Source organism: Mustela lutreola, chromosome 5, assembly GCF_030435805.1.
Source record: "Mustela lutreola isolate mMusLut2 chromosome 5, mMusLut2.pri, whole genome shotgun sequence".
NCBI classification, from domain to species: domain Eukaryota; kingdom Metazoa; phylum Chordata; class Mammalia; order Carnivora; family Mustelidae; genus Mustela; species Mustela lutreola.
In genome coordinates, this window is record NC_081294.1 from 73,079,700 (window position 1) to 73,098,438 (window position 18,739).

The 18,739-nt window shown below is 42.7% G+C and overlaps 2 protein-coding genes across 3 annotated transcripts in view; one reads left to right on the forward strand and one right to left on the reverse strand.

The window, feature by feature from the left end:
* SAR1B (secretion associated Ras related GTPase 1B) overlaps nucleotides 1–5,271 on the reverse strand; it is a 32,247-nt gene extending 26,976 nt beyond the window's left edge. The window contains exon 1 of the mRNA XM_059174604.1: nucleotides 5,157–5,271. The gene's annotated coding sequence lies outside the window, so the exon portion shown is untranslated. The remainder of the gene's footprint in view (nucleotides 1–5,156) is intronic.
* A 12,745-nt stretch (nucleotides 5,272–18,016) lies between these two features.
* SEC24A (SEC24 homolog A, COPII coat complex component) overlaps nucleotides 18,017–18,739 on the forward strand; it is a 69,310-nt gene continuing 68,587 nt past the window's right edge. For both annotated transcript variants that reach the window (XM_059174605.1, XM_059174606.1), the window contains exon 1: nucleotides 18,017–18,147. In XM_059174605.1, the coding sequence (XP_059030588.1) occupies nucleotides 18,051–18,147 (97 nt within the window). In that variant the 5' untranslated portion in view covers nucleotides 18,017–18,050. The remainder of the gene's footprint in view (nucleotides 18,148–18,739) is intronic.

Sequence of the window (18,739 nt, forward strand, 5' to 3'; positions counted from 1 at the left end):
GACTGTTAGTAGGTGAAAGCTATGAGACTGACAGAGAGTGGAATAGGGTAGGGTAAGCCTTAAAAGAAAAATGACTTTGCATAAAGATGGTCCAAATTTGCTGTTGTAAAATTTGCCCCTAGAGAAATAATTTATTAACACATATGGGGAAACTCTGCTTTAGAAGATAATGAGATACTAATATTTCTATAAAGTTGTGGTTTCTAAGGACCTTAAAACAAGGTAGCAAGCATTAGTCATTTCAAAGTAGAATTAAAAATGCCCAACTAAGAATAAAGTTACTTAGCCACAGATACCTGAGCCCTGAAGAAGTTACACAACACCATAAATACACTATTAGACATGTGAAGAGCAAAGGTCAAGAATAAGGAAACATATACACGTCAGCAGATTTATTTATTGCATGAACAACAAACAGGAAAGTGCCTATACAGATTAGAAAAGTGATCTACTCTAGTAACACGAAAATCAGCACTTAAGAGTAGAATCGAGCAGAAGCTCTCAAATTACAAATAACTGCTTAAAGCCTTCTCCCATTAAACTTAAATGAATGATTCCATTTACATGAAATGTCCTGAACATGTAAGTTCTCAGACCAAGTTAGTGGTTGTCAGACAAGGGAGCTAAAGGGGAAACAGGGAGTGACTGCTAATAAGTAGTGGATTTCTTTTTGGGTGATGAAAATGTTCTGGAATAGATAGTGGTGATGGTTGCAGAACACTATGAATATACTAAAAACACTGAACTGCATACCTTTTTTTTTTTTAATTGTATACTTTAAGAGGATAATTTTTATGGTATGTGAACCATCAATAAAGCTATTATTAAAAAATAAAGACTGAGGGTTGCTGGGGGAGTAGGAGGAAGGAATAGGGTGGCTGGGTTATGGACACTGGGGGGGTATGTGCTATGGTGAGTTCTGTGAAATGTATAAGACTGATGATTCACAGACCTGTACCCTGAGGCAAATAATACATTATATGTCAATATAAATAATTTTTTAAAACAGAAATAAAAATAAAAGCGCCAATGATCTAAAAAGGCAAATATAACATCAGAGTAGCATTACAGAAACAATACATTATTAATTTTGGGAAGCAAAGGATGATAAAGCTATGGTGCAAGTGAGTTCCTATCCTAGAATTTTAAAAATCTGGATTTAATATGCACCATTTGAAATACTATCATTTTTTTCTGGGAAAGGCAATCTTTCTGAGCTCCAGTTTTTTCTTACCTATAACAGGAATATATTATCTGCCTCACAGAGTTTTAAGAATAATTAATTATGATAATGTACCTGAAAAACATTTTGAATACTATACAATGTAACATGGCATTAACTCATTCTGACTTAATTAACTGAAATTCAAAATAAATATTTTAATGATTTTTTTAAAGTAATCTCTACACCCCGCATGGAGTTTGAACTCATAATCCTGAGATAAAGAGTTGTACACTCTATAAACTGAACCAGGTGCCTCCTCAAAAGCATAAACTCTAAACGCCAATTTTCAAGTTAACTTCAACATTAACAAGAATATGGAAAAACTTCAATATTTTAAAACGAAAAAAATTTTTTAGAGAGAAAAAGGTGGGAGGAGGAAGGGGGGGTAGAATCTTAAGCAGGCTCCATGCCAGAGCTAAGCCGGACTCAGGGCTCTCTCTCACAAAACCCTGAGATCATCGCCTTAGCAGAAATCAAGAGTCAGATGCTTACCCGACTGAACCACCCAGATGCCCCGATATGAAGAAGTTTTTAATGATACTTTTCATGAATAGCTTCACTTTAAATATTAACAACATTGTCACTGTCACCAGAGAAGATACTAGAGTAATTTCCTTCAACTCTAGGTGAAGATATTTACTAGAAAAGATTAATCATAATTTTTATCCAACTTCATCGGGTTTATAATGAAAATGTGCATAAATTCCATAAGATCAGTAAACTACCTGTAAGCTAATTCAGAAATTAATGCACACTTCTCTTTCAAATTCAAATAGGACTAGAAATATGAGCCCAAACTCTGCTTGACCATGTTTTATAGAATTTCAGTGCATTACCAAGGATGAAAAGTAATAATGTTAAATTAATGTTAAGTAATAATGTTAAATTACCTGTGCATTACTAAGAATGAAAAGTAATGTTAAATGTTTCGAGACAGTGCTGCCCTTATAAATATTCTCCCCTAAAATTCTTAAGATTTTTCTTTCTATAGCCTTTAAAGTTTTGAAACAGTGATGCAAATACAAAACTCAAGAAAACATTTTATGATTGAATGCATAGCAATCATAGTAATGGAATTAGACCTTTGCATTCACGTAATCAACAAGAATAAAAACTCAAGTTTCCTTTGGGGAAAAGTGACACTCAACTGGAAGGTTAAATCTGTGACAAATATAAATAGGATTTTTTTTAAGAGTGAGCGAAGGGGGAAAAATGCTTTGTTATGAAAAGTTGTGAGTCTTGAGTACTACACTTGCCTATACTGAATTAAGAAAATGAAAATCAATATAAGCAGTGACAAATTCAAACCTTAAAATACTTTTTTTAAAAACTTCTAGGCCAAGGGTGCCCAGGTGGCTCAGTGGGTTAAAGCCGCTGTCTTCAGGGGCACCTGGGTGGCTCAGTGGATTAAGGTCTCTCCCTTCAGCTCAGGTCATGATCTCAGGGTCCTGGGAGAGCCCTGCATCGGGCTCTCTGCTCAGCAAGTAGCCTGCTTCCTCCTCTCTCTCTCTGCCTGCCTCTCTGCCTACTTGTGATCTCTCTCTGTCAAATAAATAAATAAAATCTTTAAAACAACAACAACAACAACAACAATAAAACCCTCCAGGCCCAACATGGGGCTTGAACTCATGACCCCAAGATCAAAAGTAGCATGCCCCACCGACTGAGCCAGCCAGGCGCCCCCTTAAAATACGCTCCCTTAATTGAAATTGTTCAAAAGCTATATACAAGAAAAAAGAAAATTTTTCTTTTTCTTCAAATTTTTATTTAAATTCTAGTGAGTTAACTAACATGCAGCGCATATTGGTTTCAGGAGAATTCAGTGGTTCATCACTTACAAAAGAAATATTTCAAACGTGTAATTTTTTTTTTTTAAGATTTTTATTTATTTATTTGACAGAGATCACAAGTAGGCAGAGAGGCAGGCAGAGAGAGAGAGGAGGAAGCAGGCTACTTGCTGAGCAGAGAGCCCGATGCGGGGCTCAATCCCAGAACCCCGGGATCATGACCTGAGCCGAAGGCAGAGGCTTTAACCCACTGAGCCACCCAGGCGCCCCTCAAACGTGTAATTTTAAAGGTTTTTAGTTAGTAATGTTTTGCAGACAAATCATTTAAATGAGTATCAGACAAGTACACTCAAAGAGGGTGGAGAAATCATCATTACTATAGAATTCTGACTTATAAACTTCAAACAATGTGCTAGTGATTTTCATTCATGACAGCCTAATCTTTTTTTTTTTTTTTTTAAGATTTTATTTATTTGACAGAGAGATCACAAGTAGGCAGAGAGGCAGGCAGAGAGAGAGGGGGAAGCAGGCTCCCCACTGAGCAGAGAGCCCGATGTGGGGCTTGATCCCACTGAACTATAAGATTAGTTAAGTTCCAAATATCTTGGTAATGAATGTATATCCTCAAAACAGTATTAGAGGAGCGCCTGGGTGGCTCAGGGGGTTAAAGCCTTTGCCTTCAACTGGGGTCATGATCTCAGGGTCCTGGGATCGAGTCCCACATCGGACTCTCTGCTCAGCAGGGAGCCTGCTTCCTCCTCTTTCTGCCTGCCTCTCTGCCTACTTGTAATCTCTGTCAAATAAATAAAATCTTAAAAAAAAAGTATTGGGCACCTGGGTGGCTCAGTGGGTTAAGCCGCTGCCTTCCGCTCAGGTCATGATCTCAGGGTCCTGGGATAGAGTCCCACATCGGACTCTCTGCTCGGCAGGGGCCTGCTTCCCTTCCTCTCTCTCTGCCTGCCTCTCTGCCTACTTGTGATCTCTATCTGTTAAAGAAATAAATAAAATCTTAAAAAAAAAAAAGTATTAGCTATACATTGCTTTACTAAGTCTGCACCACAATTATTGACAAATAATTAATTTTCTTTTATTCCTCATCTGTAAAACAGAGATGATATCATTACCTTCCTTAATGAATTGTGTGAATGGTTAGCAACTCACACATAAGAGACAGTAAATGTTTCCTTTTCTTTCATACTCTTTTTTTTTTTTTTTAAGATTTTATTTTATTGAGGTAGAAAGAGAGAATGTGCGCCCAAGCCAGGGGAAGAAGCAGAGGGAGAAGCAGACTCCCCGCTGAGCAAGGAACCCACACCCTACTAGATCCCAGAACCTTGAGATCATGAGCAGACGCTTAACCGAATGAACCACCCAGTCGCCCCTTCTTTCATCCTCTAAACTGGTATTTTAACACTGAACCTAGAATATTCTTCAGAGTAAGACCCGTGGTAATACTGAGCTTGACAGATAAATATGCAAATACTACTACTTTTAATTTTTCAAGTTAAAAGGATTCCCTCACCTCGTTTTGCTCAAGTGTACCAAATACTTGAAGTACCTAATGAGTTTGGCTTTTGGGCCAGTGAGGTCAGAGCTTCAGCTGTTGTCAAAACAAATCTCTATGCTGTTCAAAAATCTGGGAACAACTTATAAATCATTAGTTTTCCCCCAACCAGTATCTTTTCTCCCACTCACCTGGGACTTGGGCTATGGCCAAACGTTAACTTCTACTAGTAAGGAAGCTCACTTTGCCAGCACACTAACTGGGAGAACTGAAAACACCGCGTCGCAGGGTCCGGAGCTGTCAATGATCCCGGCCGCCTTTGCCTGATCAGGTGAGGAAACTGAGGCTGAGGGGAAGGACGGGCTTATCTACGCCTTACAGTCAGCTCGTTCTTTCCTCAAATGACACCGTTTGACAGCAGCAGGTGCACTATCCAGAGGACTCTAAGAGCGACCACCGCAGAGCAGGAAAAGAACCCGTTCCCTTTAGCGCTGCCTGACTCCGGAGAGGAAAACAGGGACCCCTTTCTCTCTTGGCCACAACCAGGGACCCCGGTGGGCTCAGGTCCGAAAAGTGCACTTTCCCTGTGATCCACAGCTGCCGCCTGCCGGTTCTACCGGGGGAAGAGACCGGCACTCACCTGCGAATGGGCAGATCGCAATTCTCCACCTGGAGTCCGCCCTACAACCTTCTAGTTCGAACTGCAAAACGCGATGGCTGCCGAGGTCCCAGCTCCCGTCAGCTCCTTCCGGGCCGGGGCGGGTGGGGGGGGTGTGTGTGCTTCCCTCCCGATGGTCCGCAGGGCCATCGTTCCACGAGCCCAAAGTTCCGCCTCCTCGCGGTTCCGCCGCCAACACCTAGGCTGAGCGCGCTTGAGGGCTGGAGCCAACCTCGTCTCCCCATGCCGGTCAGGAAGGGCTTCAGAGGTCCGAGGGCCTAGGCAGAGAAGCAAACGCGAGTCTGTAGCTTGGGAAAATTATACATTACATCCGTTTTTAAAAATACATTTTTTAAAAATATATCTTTTAAAGTACACCTGTTTCTTGAATTCACAAGTAATTTTACAAAACGTAATTATGTGCCAGATAATAGGTTGGATGCTAGGTTTTGAGCTTTAAACAAGACGTCCTGACTCTGCTGTTCTTTACTGGTGGATTAACGGTATCTTCCTTAAATGTGTTTAAATAAGAATATTTGAGTGCCTTGAATGGAAGTGTGAGGCTCTCATGATCGCTCACAAGCCTGGTTTTGAGGCCATAGGGACAGAAGAAGGAGCTGTTTGGGGTTAAAGAATGGGTTATTCAATAGAAGAAAATTCTATGACTTCCTCTGCTGGATCTCCCTCTTTTGGCTGCAGCCTCAGAAAATGCCTTAGCCCATGTGTCTTCCCTTCACATTTGCCATTTCTTCTGCTAGAACAAATTTTCTAAACCTCTCCTCTCTACCTCCCTATGTCATCTATACTCTTCAGGTCTCAGCACAGAGACCTCTCATCAAAAATCTCCCTCCCAGGGGTGCCTGGGTGGCTCCTTCGATTAAGCTTCTTACCCTGTTTTCAGCTCAGGTCATAATCTCAGGGTTTGAGATCCAGCCCCAAGTATGGTTCCGTGTTTAGTGGTGAGTCTGCTTGAGATTCTCTCCCTCCTATTACCCCTCTACTCCTGCCCACCCCCAGGTCTCCCTCTCTCTCAAATAAATATATAAATAAATTAAAAAATTTTTGTGTGATTTTATTTATGTATTTGACAGAGAAAGAAACCGCAAGAGCAGGAATATGAGCAGGGAGAGTAGGAGAGGGAAAACAACCTTCCCCATGAGCAGGGAGTATGATGTGGGGGGCTCAATCCTACGACCCTAGGATCATGAACCCAGTGGAAGGCAGACACTTAACAGCTGAGCCACCAGGAGCTCCTAATCAAATAAAATCTTAAAAATCAAAACAAAAAATAAAACAAAACTCCCTCCCAGGGGCACCTGGGTGGCTCAGTGGGTTGAGCTGCTGCCTTCGGCTCGGGTCATGATCTCAAGGTCCTGGGATCGAGTCCCACGTTGGGCTCTCTGCTCAGCGGGGAGCCTGCTTCCTCCTCTCTCTCTCTCTCCCTCTCTGCCTACTTGTGATCTCTCTGTCAAATAAATAAATAAAATCTTTAAAAAAAAAAAAACTCCCTCCCAATCTTGGTTTCCCCAGCAACTGTATAATTAGCCTATTACCATTCGAGTTACTTATAATTGTCCAAGTAAATATGTGATTGATTGTGTAGAGTCTCTCCCAATAGACATTCTGTATGCTTCCTAAGATTAGGAACCATATCTACCTTTTCCTCCCTTGAACCTGTTTTCAATGCTTGGCATATAATAGGTGCTCAATACATATGAGCAAGTGATCTATTCATAAATGAAGGACTCCTACGTACTTTTTAAAAAAAGGGTTTTATGGGTGCCTGGGTGGCTTATTGGGTTAAGCCTCTGCCTGGGGCTCTGGTCATGATCTCAGGGTCCTGGGATGGAGGCCCACATCGGGCTCTCTGCTCAGCGGGGAGCCTGCTTTCCCTTCTCTCTGCCTACTTGTGATTTCTCTTTTTCTGTCACATAAATAAATAAAATCTTTTTTAAAAATTAAAAAAACAGGGCGCCTGGGTGGCTCAGTGGTTAAGCCGCTGCCTTCGGCTCAGGTCATGATCTCAGGGTCCTGGGATCGAGTCCCGCATCGGGCTCTCTGCTCAGCAGGGAGCCTGCTTCCTCCTCTCTCTCTCTCTGTCTGCCTCTCTGCCTACTTGTGATTTCTCTCTGTCAAATAAATAAATAAAATCTTTAAAAAAAAAAAATTAAAAAAACACAAGAGAGCAAGAGAACACAAGCAGGGTGTCCCAATGCAGGGCTCAATCCCAGGACCCTGGGATCATGACCTGTGCGGAAGGCAGTCACTTAACCGGCTGAGCCACCCAGGCATTCCTCCTAGGTACATTTTTGTCCTCAAGGGATTGAAGAATTTCCCTAAAGTCCATTGATCTAAGTTAGAGGAACTTGTTTTTCCAGTCTAGGTTCCCCTCTACTCTCCTTTCCACTTACCTACTCTTGAATCCTGTTTGATTTCTTTAAAATTAATAAAAGGAAATCTCATTTAAAATGGAGTCAGGACGGGTGCCTGGCTGGCTCAGTCAGTGGAGGATGGGACTCTGTCTTGAGATCATGAGCTGGAGCCCAATGTTGGGTATAGAAATCACTTAAATAAATAAATCCTCAGGGCGCCTGGGTGGCTCAGTGGGTTAAAGCCTCTGCCTTCAGCTCAGGTCATGATCCCAGGGTCCTGGGATCGAGACCTGCATCTGGCTCTCTGCTCAGCAGGGAGCCTGCTTCCTCCTCTCTCTCTCTGCCTGATTTTCTGCCTACTTGTGATCTCTGTCTGTCAAATAAATGAATATAATCTCTTTAAAAAAATAAATAAAAATAAATCCTAAAACACACACACACACATATTAAATAAATAAATCTTAATAAAATCTTAAAAAATAATCTTAATCTTAAAAATCTTTAAAAAATAAATTTTAATCACGTATACACACACACACACACACTGGAGTCAGGAACCAGAAATGGAAGCTCTTATACCCTGCCACTCTTCCTCCATTGCAGACCCTTCCATTGCATTCCCCATATGAAAAAAAACTATTTACCTCTGTAACAGGAGGAAAGGATTTCTTTGTTCAGCAACAGCCCAGCCAATGAGAGACTGTCACAATTGAGCCAATGAAAAGCCACTAAACTTAGAGCTCCCAGTTTATTCTGAGAGGTGTTTTGTTTATAACAAAGGCCTCTCAACTTAGCCAGTCCTCTGTAAAGAGTGGTCCTCTCCCATGTTCTCTAGACTTGCAAAGCCTTAGCCTGTGTGTCTGGAAATGCAGTTCTCTGCTATTTCAGAATAAACTTTTTTTTTTCCAGTAAGATAACTGACAGTTTAATTTTTAAGGTTAATAGTTTTTTGTTTTTGTTTTCTTTCAGTTATAGAGAGACAAAGAGAGCACGCAAGCTGGGGCGGGCAAAGGGAGAAGGAGAGAGAGAATTCCAAGCAGACTCCATGCTCAGGATGACACCCCCAACATGGGGCTCAATCCCATGACCCTGAAATCAGGACCCGAGCAGAAATCAAGAGTCTAATGCTCAACCCACTGAACCACCCAGGCGCCCCTTAAGGTTAACAGGTTTAACAAATCCTTCTAAGTAGTTAAAGGACTAGTTCACTGGATTCCTCAAAATTATAGCTCTTATCTTGATAGCCTTTCTTTCCTGATATTGCTGGCATTTTATTCAGCCTTAAAAAATCTAAACTCCTGGCTTCAGCAAGAAGTTGTAAAATATCTAGGAATGCAGAGTTGTGACAATAGGCAAGACATAGTGTCTTTACTCAAGGACCTCCCAGTTTGGCAGGAAAATGAGTTAAGTCACACCTGACTTTCAAAAAAGATGAGGGGAGAGAGGATAATGTAGAAAATGGTGATGGTGATGAGGGAGTGAAGAAGCCAGTGATGCCAGTGTTTGAGACATTCTTTTTTTTTTTTTTTAAGATTTTATTTATTTATTTGACAAATAGATCACAAGTAGGCAGAGAGGCAGGCAGAGAGAGAGGATGAAGCAGGCTCCCTGCTGAGCAGAGAGCCAGATGCGGGGCTCCATCCCAGGACCCTGGGATCATGACCTGAGCCGAAGGCAGAGGCTTTAACCCACTGAGCCACCCAGGCGCCCCTGTTTGAGATAGTCTTAAAGGCTACATAACATATTTCTCCCCATTCTTTTTGATGATTGTTGTTATAAAAGTAATACATATTAATTATAAAAAGTTTGGGGTGCCTCGGTGGCTCAGTCAGTTAAGAGGCTGCCTTTGGCTCAGGTCATGAACCCAGAGTCCTGGGATTAAGCCCCGGGTCGGGCTCCCTGCTCAGTGGAGAATCTACCTTTTCCTCTTCCTCTATCTGCTGCTCTGCCTACGTCTGCCCTCTATCTCTCTGTCAAAAAAAAAAAAAGAAAGGAAAAGAAAAGAAAACGTTTAGAAAACCCAGAAAAATACCTCCTGGAAACAAAAATCACCCCCAGTCTCACCTCACAGATTAAACCATTCTTATTAGATTATAATCATACTATACACAGTTTTATAAAACATTTAAAATTTAAAACATTTATTATAGACACTTTACCATGTAATTAATGATTCTAAATTCTGAATTTTAACGGATACATTTTTAATAGAATATAAAAGATAAGAGCACAACTTCTAGCCACAGACTATGCTTCTAACAAAACTAGCCACCTAGAGTGCCCGTGTAGGTAAAATGGGGATTAATATCCAGAAGATTCAGAAGGGATGATATAAGAGAAAATAACATACAAAAAGGGGGAGAGATTGAAAAAGCACCAGGCAGGTATTAGGATTTGACTGGGTAGATTTGGGCTGGACTATCATAGGCTCCCATATTATAGAGCCTCTTGAGGGTTTTGAATAGAGCAGAAACGTGTTCAGTGTTGTTTTTGAAAGTTTGCTCTAGGGGCGTCTGGGTGGCTCAGTCGTTAAGCATCTGCCTTGGGCTCAGGTCATGATCCCAGCGTCCTGGATTCAAGCCCCACATAGAGCCCAGCATTGAGCTCCCTGCTTGGTGGGGAGTCTGCTTCTCCCTCTCCCACTTCCCCTGCTTGTGTTCCCTCTCTCACCGTCTCTCTGCCAAATAAATAAATAAATAATCTTTTAAGGAAGAAAGAAAGTTAGTTTGCTCTAGCAGCAACTAGTGTGGGTTGTATTGGAACAGCTTGACTGAAAACAGAGCTCAGGAATGAGGTTGGTCCAATCATGCAGGTAAGTGGTAACACAGGCCTAGATTGGGTCTGCGAGAACAAAGAAATATGGAGTTGTGTGTGAGAATCTATAAATCCTTGAACAAACCTGTAAGATATCATGATTGATAGCATATTATTAGCTAAAATAAAAGAGTTTTTCAAAGTCCAGAATTTTAACTTGGATTACTTAAATTCCCACAATAGCAACCTCACTGCAGATTACTGGTATCCCTGGCCTAGTTTAATGCAACAACTCCATTCTTCTCCCTGCAGTCAATAATCATCACAGCTGTTGGATTTTTTTAAAGTAAGCTTTAGGCCCAATGTGGTGTTTAAAGTCATGACCCCAAGAACAAGATTTACATGCTCCACCCACTAAGACGGCCAGGCACCCCAGATTTTTTTCTTTTTAGTTTCTTTGAAGATTTTATTTATTTGAGAGGGAGTGAGTGAGGGAGAGAGAGAGAGAGAGCAAAAGTGCGCACAAGTTAGGGAAGAGGCAGAGGAAGGGAGAAGCAGACTCCCTGCTCAACGGAATCAGGAGCTGAGCCAAAGGCAGATGATCAACCAGCTGAGCCACCTAGGTGCCTTCCTTACTTATTTAAAAAAAAAAAATGCATTCAGGGATGCCTGGGTGGCTCAGATGGTTAAGCATCTTGTGGCTCAGGTTATGATCTCCAGGTCCTGGCATGGAGCCTCAGGTCAGTTTCCTAGCTCAGTTTCCTGGCTCATCAGGGAGTCTGCTTCTCCCTTTCCCTCTGCCTCTCCCCCTACTTGTGCTCTCTCTTTCTCTGTCTCTGTCTCTGTATCTCTCTCCAATGAATAACTAAAATCTTTTTAAGAAATAAAATAAAATTGCATTCATCTTAAAGCACGACTTGGATCAAATTACTCCCCTCTTTATAACTCTTCAACTGCTTCCCAAGGCCTATAAACTTCTTACAATGCCTTACAAGAGGTATTGCTCTGCCTCATCTATTTCTCCAATCTTACCTCTTGCCATTTCTGCCTTGCTCACCATAGCAAGCTCATTCCTGCCTCTGCATTTTGTAGGTGGTGTTGCCTTTGACCAGAGCCTTTCTTCTTTCCATTTTTTCTCTTTGTATAGCTACCTCTCTCATCCTTTGGATCATACCTTAAATGTCACCTCTTGTCCTGACCATCCTAACCAAACCAGATTCCTACTTGTTACTTGTTGTCTCAGTACCAATACTTCAATACCACTGACAAAAATTTAAATTTAAAAATAATGTATTTATGGGCGCCTGGGTGGCTCAGTGGGTTAAAGCCTCTGTCTTTGGCTCAGGTCATGATCCTGGGGTCCTGGGATCGAGCCCGGCATCAGGCTCTCTGCTCAGCGGGGAGCCTGCTTCCCCTTCTCTCTCTGCCTGCTGCTCTGCCTATTTGTGACTTCTCTCTGTCAAATAAATATATAAAATCTTTAAATAAAATAAACAAAAAATCTTTTTAAAAAAGAACCTGAAAGAATGAAAGACAACATAATTTAGAAATAAGTACTAGTAATGTGGTTTAGACTATACTTGAAATATGAACTCGAAGTAGTGAATTGTTGAGGGGCAAAATAGTCAGAAGAATGGAAACGATGACACTTTAAATTCATTCACTTGAAAACATTTAGTGAATTAAAGGTGAGGCCCTAAGCCAAGTGCCGAGAATATAGATGTGAGAAGGACACATCCTTGGTTTCTACTATCTGAGGATCTAAAAACAAGACACATATGAAATTTTAAAAATTACCTTACGGGGTGCCTGGGTGGCTCAGTGGGTTAAGCCTCTGCCTTCGGCCCAGGTCATAATCCCAGGGTCCTGGGATTGAGCCCCGCATGGGGCTCTCTGCTTGTTAGGGACCCTGCTTCCCCCTCTCTCTCTGCCTGCCTCTCTGTCTACTTGTGAGCTCTATCTGTCAAATAAGTAAATAAAATCTTTAAAAAAAAATCACCTTAGAATGGGGAGGATATGTATAGAATTTTATTCCACGAAGAAAGGTAAACATAGCCTCAAGCATTTAACAATGAGAAGTGTTATAAAAAAAAACAAACTACAATAAGCAAGATAAGAGGGTTAGAATGAGCAGAGAGGGTATGCTATTGTAGGGGTATTTAGAGAAGGGGTAAACAATAAGTTATTGTGAATAAAGCCTGAAGTGGTGAGAGATTGAGCCACAAGTATATCTTTCAGAAGAGCATCGTGGGTTAAGAAGTTAAGTGTAGGGGCGCCTGCTGTGGCTAAGTGGGTTAAAGCCTCTGCCTTCAGCTCAGGTCATGATCCCAGAGTCCTGGTGATGAGGGAGCTGGAGGCTGGCTGAGGACAAAGCAAAAGCTGGTTTACAAATGTCCTAAATTTCACTAACAAAGACGATTGATAGCAGGATTGTGACACCCCACCAAAAAGTCTCCCAACGATCTTAAGGTTAATGGATGGTCTAAAGACAACATTGATCCAGCAGCAAGGGCAAGGCCTCTGGCAGGCTTGGAACATCCTGGCACCTTGTAGGCCCTCTTTAGCATATGAAAACTCCACTGAAACCTCCCTTCCCCTCACCTTCCCCCAACAGCAGGGTATATAACCTGCCATCCCTCACAACCCCGGGCAGCAGCTCTTCCTGCTCACGGGTCCTGTCCCCGTGCTTTAATAAACCACCATTTTGCACCAAAGATGTCTCAAGAATTCTTTCTTGGTCATCGGCTCTGGACCTCAGCCCACCAAACCTCACCTAGGTTCTAGAACTTCATCACTGGGATTGAGCCCCGCATCAGGCTCTCTGCTCAGCAGGGAGCCTACTTCCTCCCTCTCTCTCTGCCTGCCTCTCTGCCTACTTGTGATCTCTGTCAAATAAAAAAAAGAAAAAAAAGAAGTTAAGTGTAAAAGGCAGGCTTGTGGTTGGGTAGGTGGAGAAACAGCAAGTATGTGTATAGTGGAGTGAGTGAGAGAGTGTGGAAGATGAAGACAGAGAGGTATCAGGGCCAGGTCATGTGGGACTTAGAAGGTTGAGTGGGGATTTGGGTTTTACTCTGTGCAAGATGAGAAAAGCCATGCAGAGAAACTTGATGGAACAGACAAGAGGAGCAATTATAGGTGTTGGGGTAAAGGAAAAGACAGAATAAAGACAGAATCAGTATTTAGGAGCTCAGTTAAACATGTAAGATGGATTGGAGAGAGGCAAACCAGAAAGGCTATCCCTGGAGCTCCCGTGCAAAATAATGAAAATTAACCAGTGGGTGGTGAGAATGGCAAGAACCTACATAAAGATGCAAAGTTTTGGGGCGCCTGGGTGGCTCAGTGGGTTAAGGCCTCTGCTTTCGGCTCAGGTCATGATCCCAGGGTCCTGGGATCGAGCCCCACATCGGGCTCTCTGCTCAGCAGGGAGCCTGCTTCCTCCTCTCTCTCTGCCTGCCTCTCTGCCTACTTGTGATCTTTCTCTGTCAAAAAAATAAATAAAATCTTTAAAAAAAAAATAAATAAATAAATAAAAAAAGATGCAAAGTTTTCAAAGAGAACGATGTGATTTACTGGCTTGGTGTGAGATGAGTGCTCTTGCGGTGTAGCTTCTGAGCTACTGACTTTAGATACAAACAGATGTCCTGCCAGAGGCAAATGAGGCCAAGGGAACTGTTCTTAAAATGGAGTCACAAGAATTTCAGAACCTGTTGTTTGTAACTGAAACCTTTTTTTTTTTTTTTTTGTCTCTTTGTTTGAAATAGGACACATATTTATTTATTTATTTTTTTAAATACCTTTTGTTAGTTTTTTTTTAAAAGATTTTATTTATTTATTTATTTATTTATTTTAAGATTTTATTCATTTATTCGACAGAGAGAGATCACAAGTAGGCAGAGAGGCAGGCAGAGAGAGAGAGGAGGAAGCAGGCTCTCTGCTCAGCAGGGAGCCCGATGCGGGACTCGATCCCAGGACCCTGAGATCATGACCTGAGCCGAAGGCAGCAGCTTAACCCACTGAGCCACCCAGGCGCCCAAAGATTTTATTTATTTATTTGACAGAGAGAGATTACAAGTAGGCAGAGAGGCAGACAGAGAGAGAGGAGGAAGCAGGCTCCCCGCTGAGCAGAGAGCCCGATGCGGGACTCGATCCCAGGACCCTGAGATCATGACCCGAGCCGAAGGCAGCGGTTTAACCCACTGAGCCACCCAGGCGCCCCAATAGGACACATATTTAAATAATTAAAGGACCTAAATTAACTCCCCCTATTCTGAAAAGTAAACAGAATTGTTCCCATTTATCAGCTGACAATTCAACCTGAGGAACAGGCAGGCAATGGGGCCCTCCTGTATGAGCCTGGGTTCACTTCTGCATGTCAGCGAATTTTGTTTTATTTTTTAAAAATATTTTATTTATTTATTTGACAGAGACCACAGGTAGGCAGAGAAGCAGGCAGAGAGATGGGGAAGCAGGCTCCCCGCTGAGCAGAGAGCCCGATGTGGGACTCAATCCCAGGAACCTGAGATCATGACCTGAGCCGAAGGCAGAGGCTTTAACCCACTGAGCCACCCAGGTGCCCCTGTCAGCGAATTTTATTAGGAATGCTTGTCTACCTCTTTGGTTTAAAATAAATAATCACATTTAATGGAATATTCTTTGTATAGTGCTGAGACTCTGAAGTATCACCTAGTTTTTTTGTTTGTTTATCATCTTTAGTAGGATTGAAGGCTTTGAAAATAATGCGTGGAAAATCTGACACATATACATATGAAGGGTGTATCTGTGGCATAAGGTCCTGCTGTTCTGGAAAACAAGGATAAAAAGGTAGAATATATTACTGGCATCAGTTTAGAAAAATGTATGGTACTGTAGGATAGATTCATATAGTTAAGTAAAAAAAAAATCAATACCCTTAATAACTCATAATAGCACTAATAATTTTTCCTTGATATTTATATAGTCACACTTTAAGAAGTCAGAGAAGGGTTTGACAATGTATGGATGACATTTAAAAAGAAAAATACTGTTGGGGCGCTTGGGAGGCTCAGTCATTAGGCGTCCGCTTTTGGCTCTGGTAGTGATCCTGGAGTCCTGAGATTGATCCCCACATTGAGCCCCATATTAGGCTCCCTTCTCTGGGGGGGGCCTGCTTCTCCCTCTCCCACTCCCCCTGCTTGTGTTCCCTCTCTCACTGTGTCTCTCTCCGTCAAATAAATAAAATATTTTTAAAAAGGAAAAAAAATTACCTTTTTAACTATGTTGCCTCACCTCAATTCCTTAAACTTAACTTCCTATTGTCCCTGAGAGTGGGCAGATGACAAATGCTGCTTTTCTCCTCGGTATTTTATTTTTTTATTGTAAATTTAGCTTTTTATTTTTTATTAAAATTATTTTTATTAACATATAATGTATTATTTACCCCAGGAGTATAGGTCTGTGAATCATCAGGCTTTACATATTTCACAGCACTCACCGTAGCCCATATCCTCCCCAATATCCATAACCCAACCCACCCTAGTCCTACCCCCACTCCCCCCAGCATCTCCTAAGTATTTTAAAACTATCACTTAGCCATAGTTTTTGGGGGGAATAAAAACAACACAAGGAAGGGGGACAAATTTTAGAAAAAGGAGTATTTACTTACTAGCATATTATGGTTTTTTTTTTTTAACCAACCGTGGTTGGTTTATTTAGCCAGCCATTGGTTTGTTTAACCAACCATGATTTATGTTTCAAAATGTCTAATCTTTTAGGTGTTTTTTTTTCCCCTCTGAGCACACAGATATTGCTTAAACAGAATAAAGTCCAAAGAAAGTTTGATTTAACCAAATGAAACTCCGGTGCCAAAGTCAATAAACCAATTAAGGAGTTGCATTAAAAAAGAAAAAAAATTAAACTACTGCAAGTTTGAGACCAGGTCTAAGCATTTGTCTCTTTGAAGAATGACGGTGACTTTCTCTCTGACCTCAGGAAGGTATAGTCTCTCTGAGTTCCGTTTTCTTTTTAAAACATTGAGAGGCTTGTGTTGCTCATATTTTTGATTAATCTTGAGATATATGATTTGGGATTTTGTTATAGGGAAACAGTTTGACTAAAAGTATCATCTTCATTCTAAAGAAACCTTCATACTTGCATCTTGTGCAAAGGAGTTTAATTGTTTAACTCCACACAAGACAAATACATTTTTAGTAAGGTTCTGAGGCAAATGATAGAAACAGGATTAGGAGAAAATTTAACCCTTAATTATTTGAATTCTTACTGTTTGCTTTTCAGGTCTGACACAATGGTTTAGCTCTTGCTCTAATGATTATATACCATAACATTATACAATATAAATACAGTATTTCATAGCAGGCATTTACAAAATCCTTGGCGTGACTTTTTTTTTTTTTAAGGTTTATTTATTTATTGGAGAGAACCTAAGTAGGGAGGAGGGGCAGAGGAAGAGGGAGAAGCAGACTCCCCCCTGAGCAAGGAACCCAATGCAGAACTCCATACCAGGACCCTGGGATCATGATTTGAGCTGAAGGCGCTCAACCAACTGAGCCATCCAGGCGCCCTTGGTAGGATACTTTAATCAACAGAACAAATCTGTAGATTAAAGAAGAGCTTTGTCATCAGCTCAGGGCAGGAAAAACCCAAGTAGAATGAAGGTAGGTAAAATGGTTAAGGAGACCATCAATTAACTGTATTATCCCACCTCCCTAAAAGTATATATAAAAAAATAAGTCTGTTTGCCCAGAAAGGAAGTTTGAATGTTCTCCCTTACTGTAACCTCTTAGAAGAGGAACTAAAACTGCCATTTAAACCTGCTGCTCAATGTGATGATGTTAATGAACTTTCGCGTGACTATGCTATGAATCAGCGAGTTTCAAAATTAAAATTAGTTGAGTCGTCCAGTGAAAACAGAGTTGCTCCTCGATTTGATTACTTTTAACACACGTACATAATTACCCCCCCCTTAAAACAAGCAAACAAACCCCCCAAAAAACCCTTATAATTTACACTTGGAATATAATGAAATGTGAAATGAAATACTGCGACGAATATTCATCAGTTCAGCTACCAGAGGCATAGTTTTAAGAGAGGACGATGACGTCTGTCGTCTCAGGTTATCTTCACAAACGCCGAGAGAGGAACTGTCAGTCCCACCCCTCGAAAGTGGCTCCCGAAGCCCGGCCTGCCCTCAGATTCTAGCCCTGCCCGCGAGATGACGTTCACTACGGCGGGGATTTCCGTAGCAGTGACACACGCCACTTCCGGCCGGCGGTGCGACTCAGTGACGTGGCAGGCGAGGTCGAGCACGGTCCTTCGGGCAGGGACACCCGGAGCTATCGGGCGGTCTGGGAAGCCCTGAGAGGAAAAAAGAGCGCACCGACCGCAGCAGCGACTTCGACCGAGCCCGGAGCCGGAAGTGCCACGTGTCTCGATTGCGCCTGCGCGGCCAGCGGCTGACAGGCACTTCCGGCTGGGGCCTCTCTCCTCTTTCGGTAGGCTGCCGCCTTCCAGCCCTGCGTTCTCGGCCCCACCTGTCCGACTCCCAGGCGTCAGCTCCCAGGCCAACCCGTGGCCGCTCGCGGGCTGGGAAGAATGCAGCGCCATGCCTAGGGCATGATGCGCCACCCTCTCTCCTCGCCTCCGTCCTGAGTTGGTGGTTCCTTCCCTCCGCTTCCAGCAGTCGTCTTTCAGCTCTTAGTTTGGCGCTGTCGCAGACCCCGACCATCCCCTGCCAACCCCGACGCGCACCGTCGTCATGTCCCAGCCGGGGATACCGGCCTCCGGCGGCGCCCCAACCGGCCTCCAGGCCCAGAACGGGGCCGCCTCGGCGTCGGGGTCTCTCTACAGCAACGGTAAGTACTGCCCCGGGGGGCGGGCGGCTGGCGCGGCCTGGGCTCTAGCTGACCTTTGGTTACTGCCGCTGCCTATGGCGACAGAAGAGGGTGACCTCCCGGCCAGGCAAATGAGCGGGTGGTGGTGGGCGCCTGGGCGAAGGAGACCGCCGTGAATATCCAGCCGCAATCCCAGACTCGTCTTAAGTTGTTTCATATTTATTTATTCATGCGTTCAGTGAACAATTAATGAGTGCTTGCTGAATACAACACGCTGGGAATACGTGGGTGAAAGATACAGATTCGGTGCATACCTCAGTACTCGCATGCAAGACTCATAGTGCCTGTTCATGTGCTTTCCCCTTCCTTGCCACTTCACCCTGTCTTCCAAGACAGCACAGCTCCGGGACTGATTCATTTATTTCAGTTCCACAGGGCCTGCGGTGGGGTGGGGGTGGGGGGGCGTCTGAATTTATGGAGGTAAATGAATGTGCTTTTGGCAGGCCCCTTTAAGGCCTGCTCGTGTCTTCCAGAACCATAGGCGAATGTACTTAGGCCACTTGTTAAGTTTTTCAGCTTTGGAAGAACCAAATAATAGGGGATGATCTCCTGT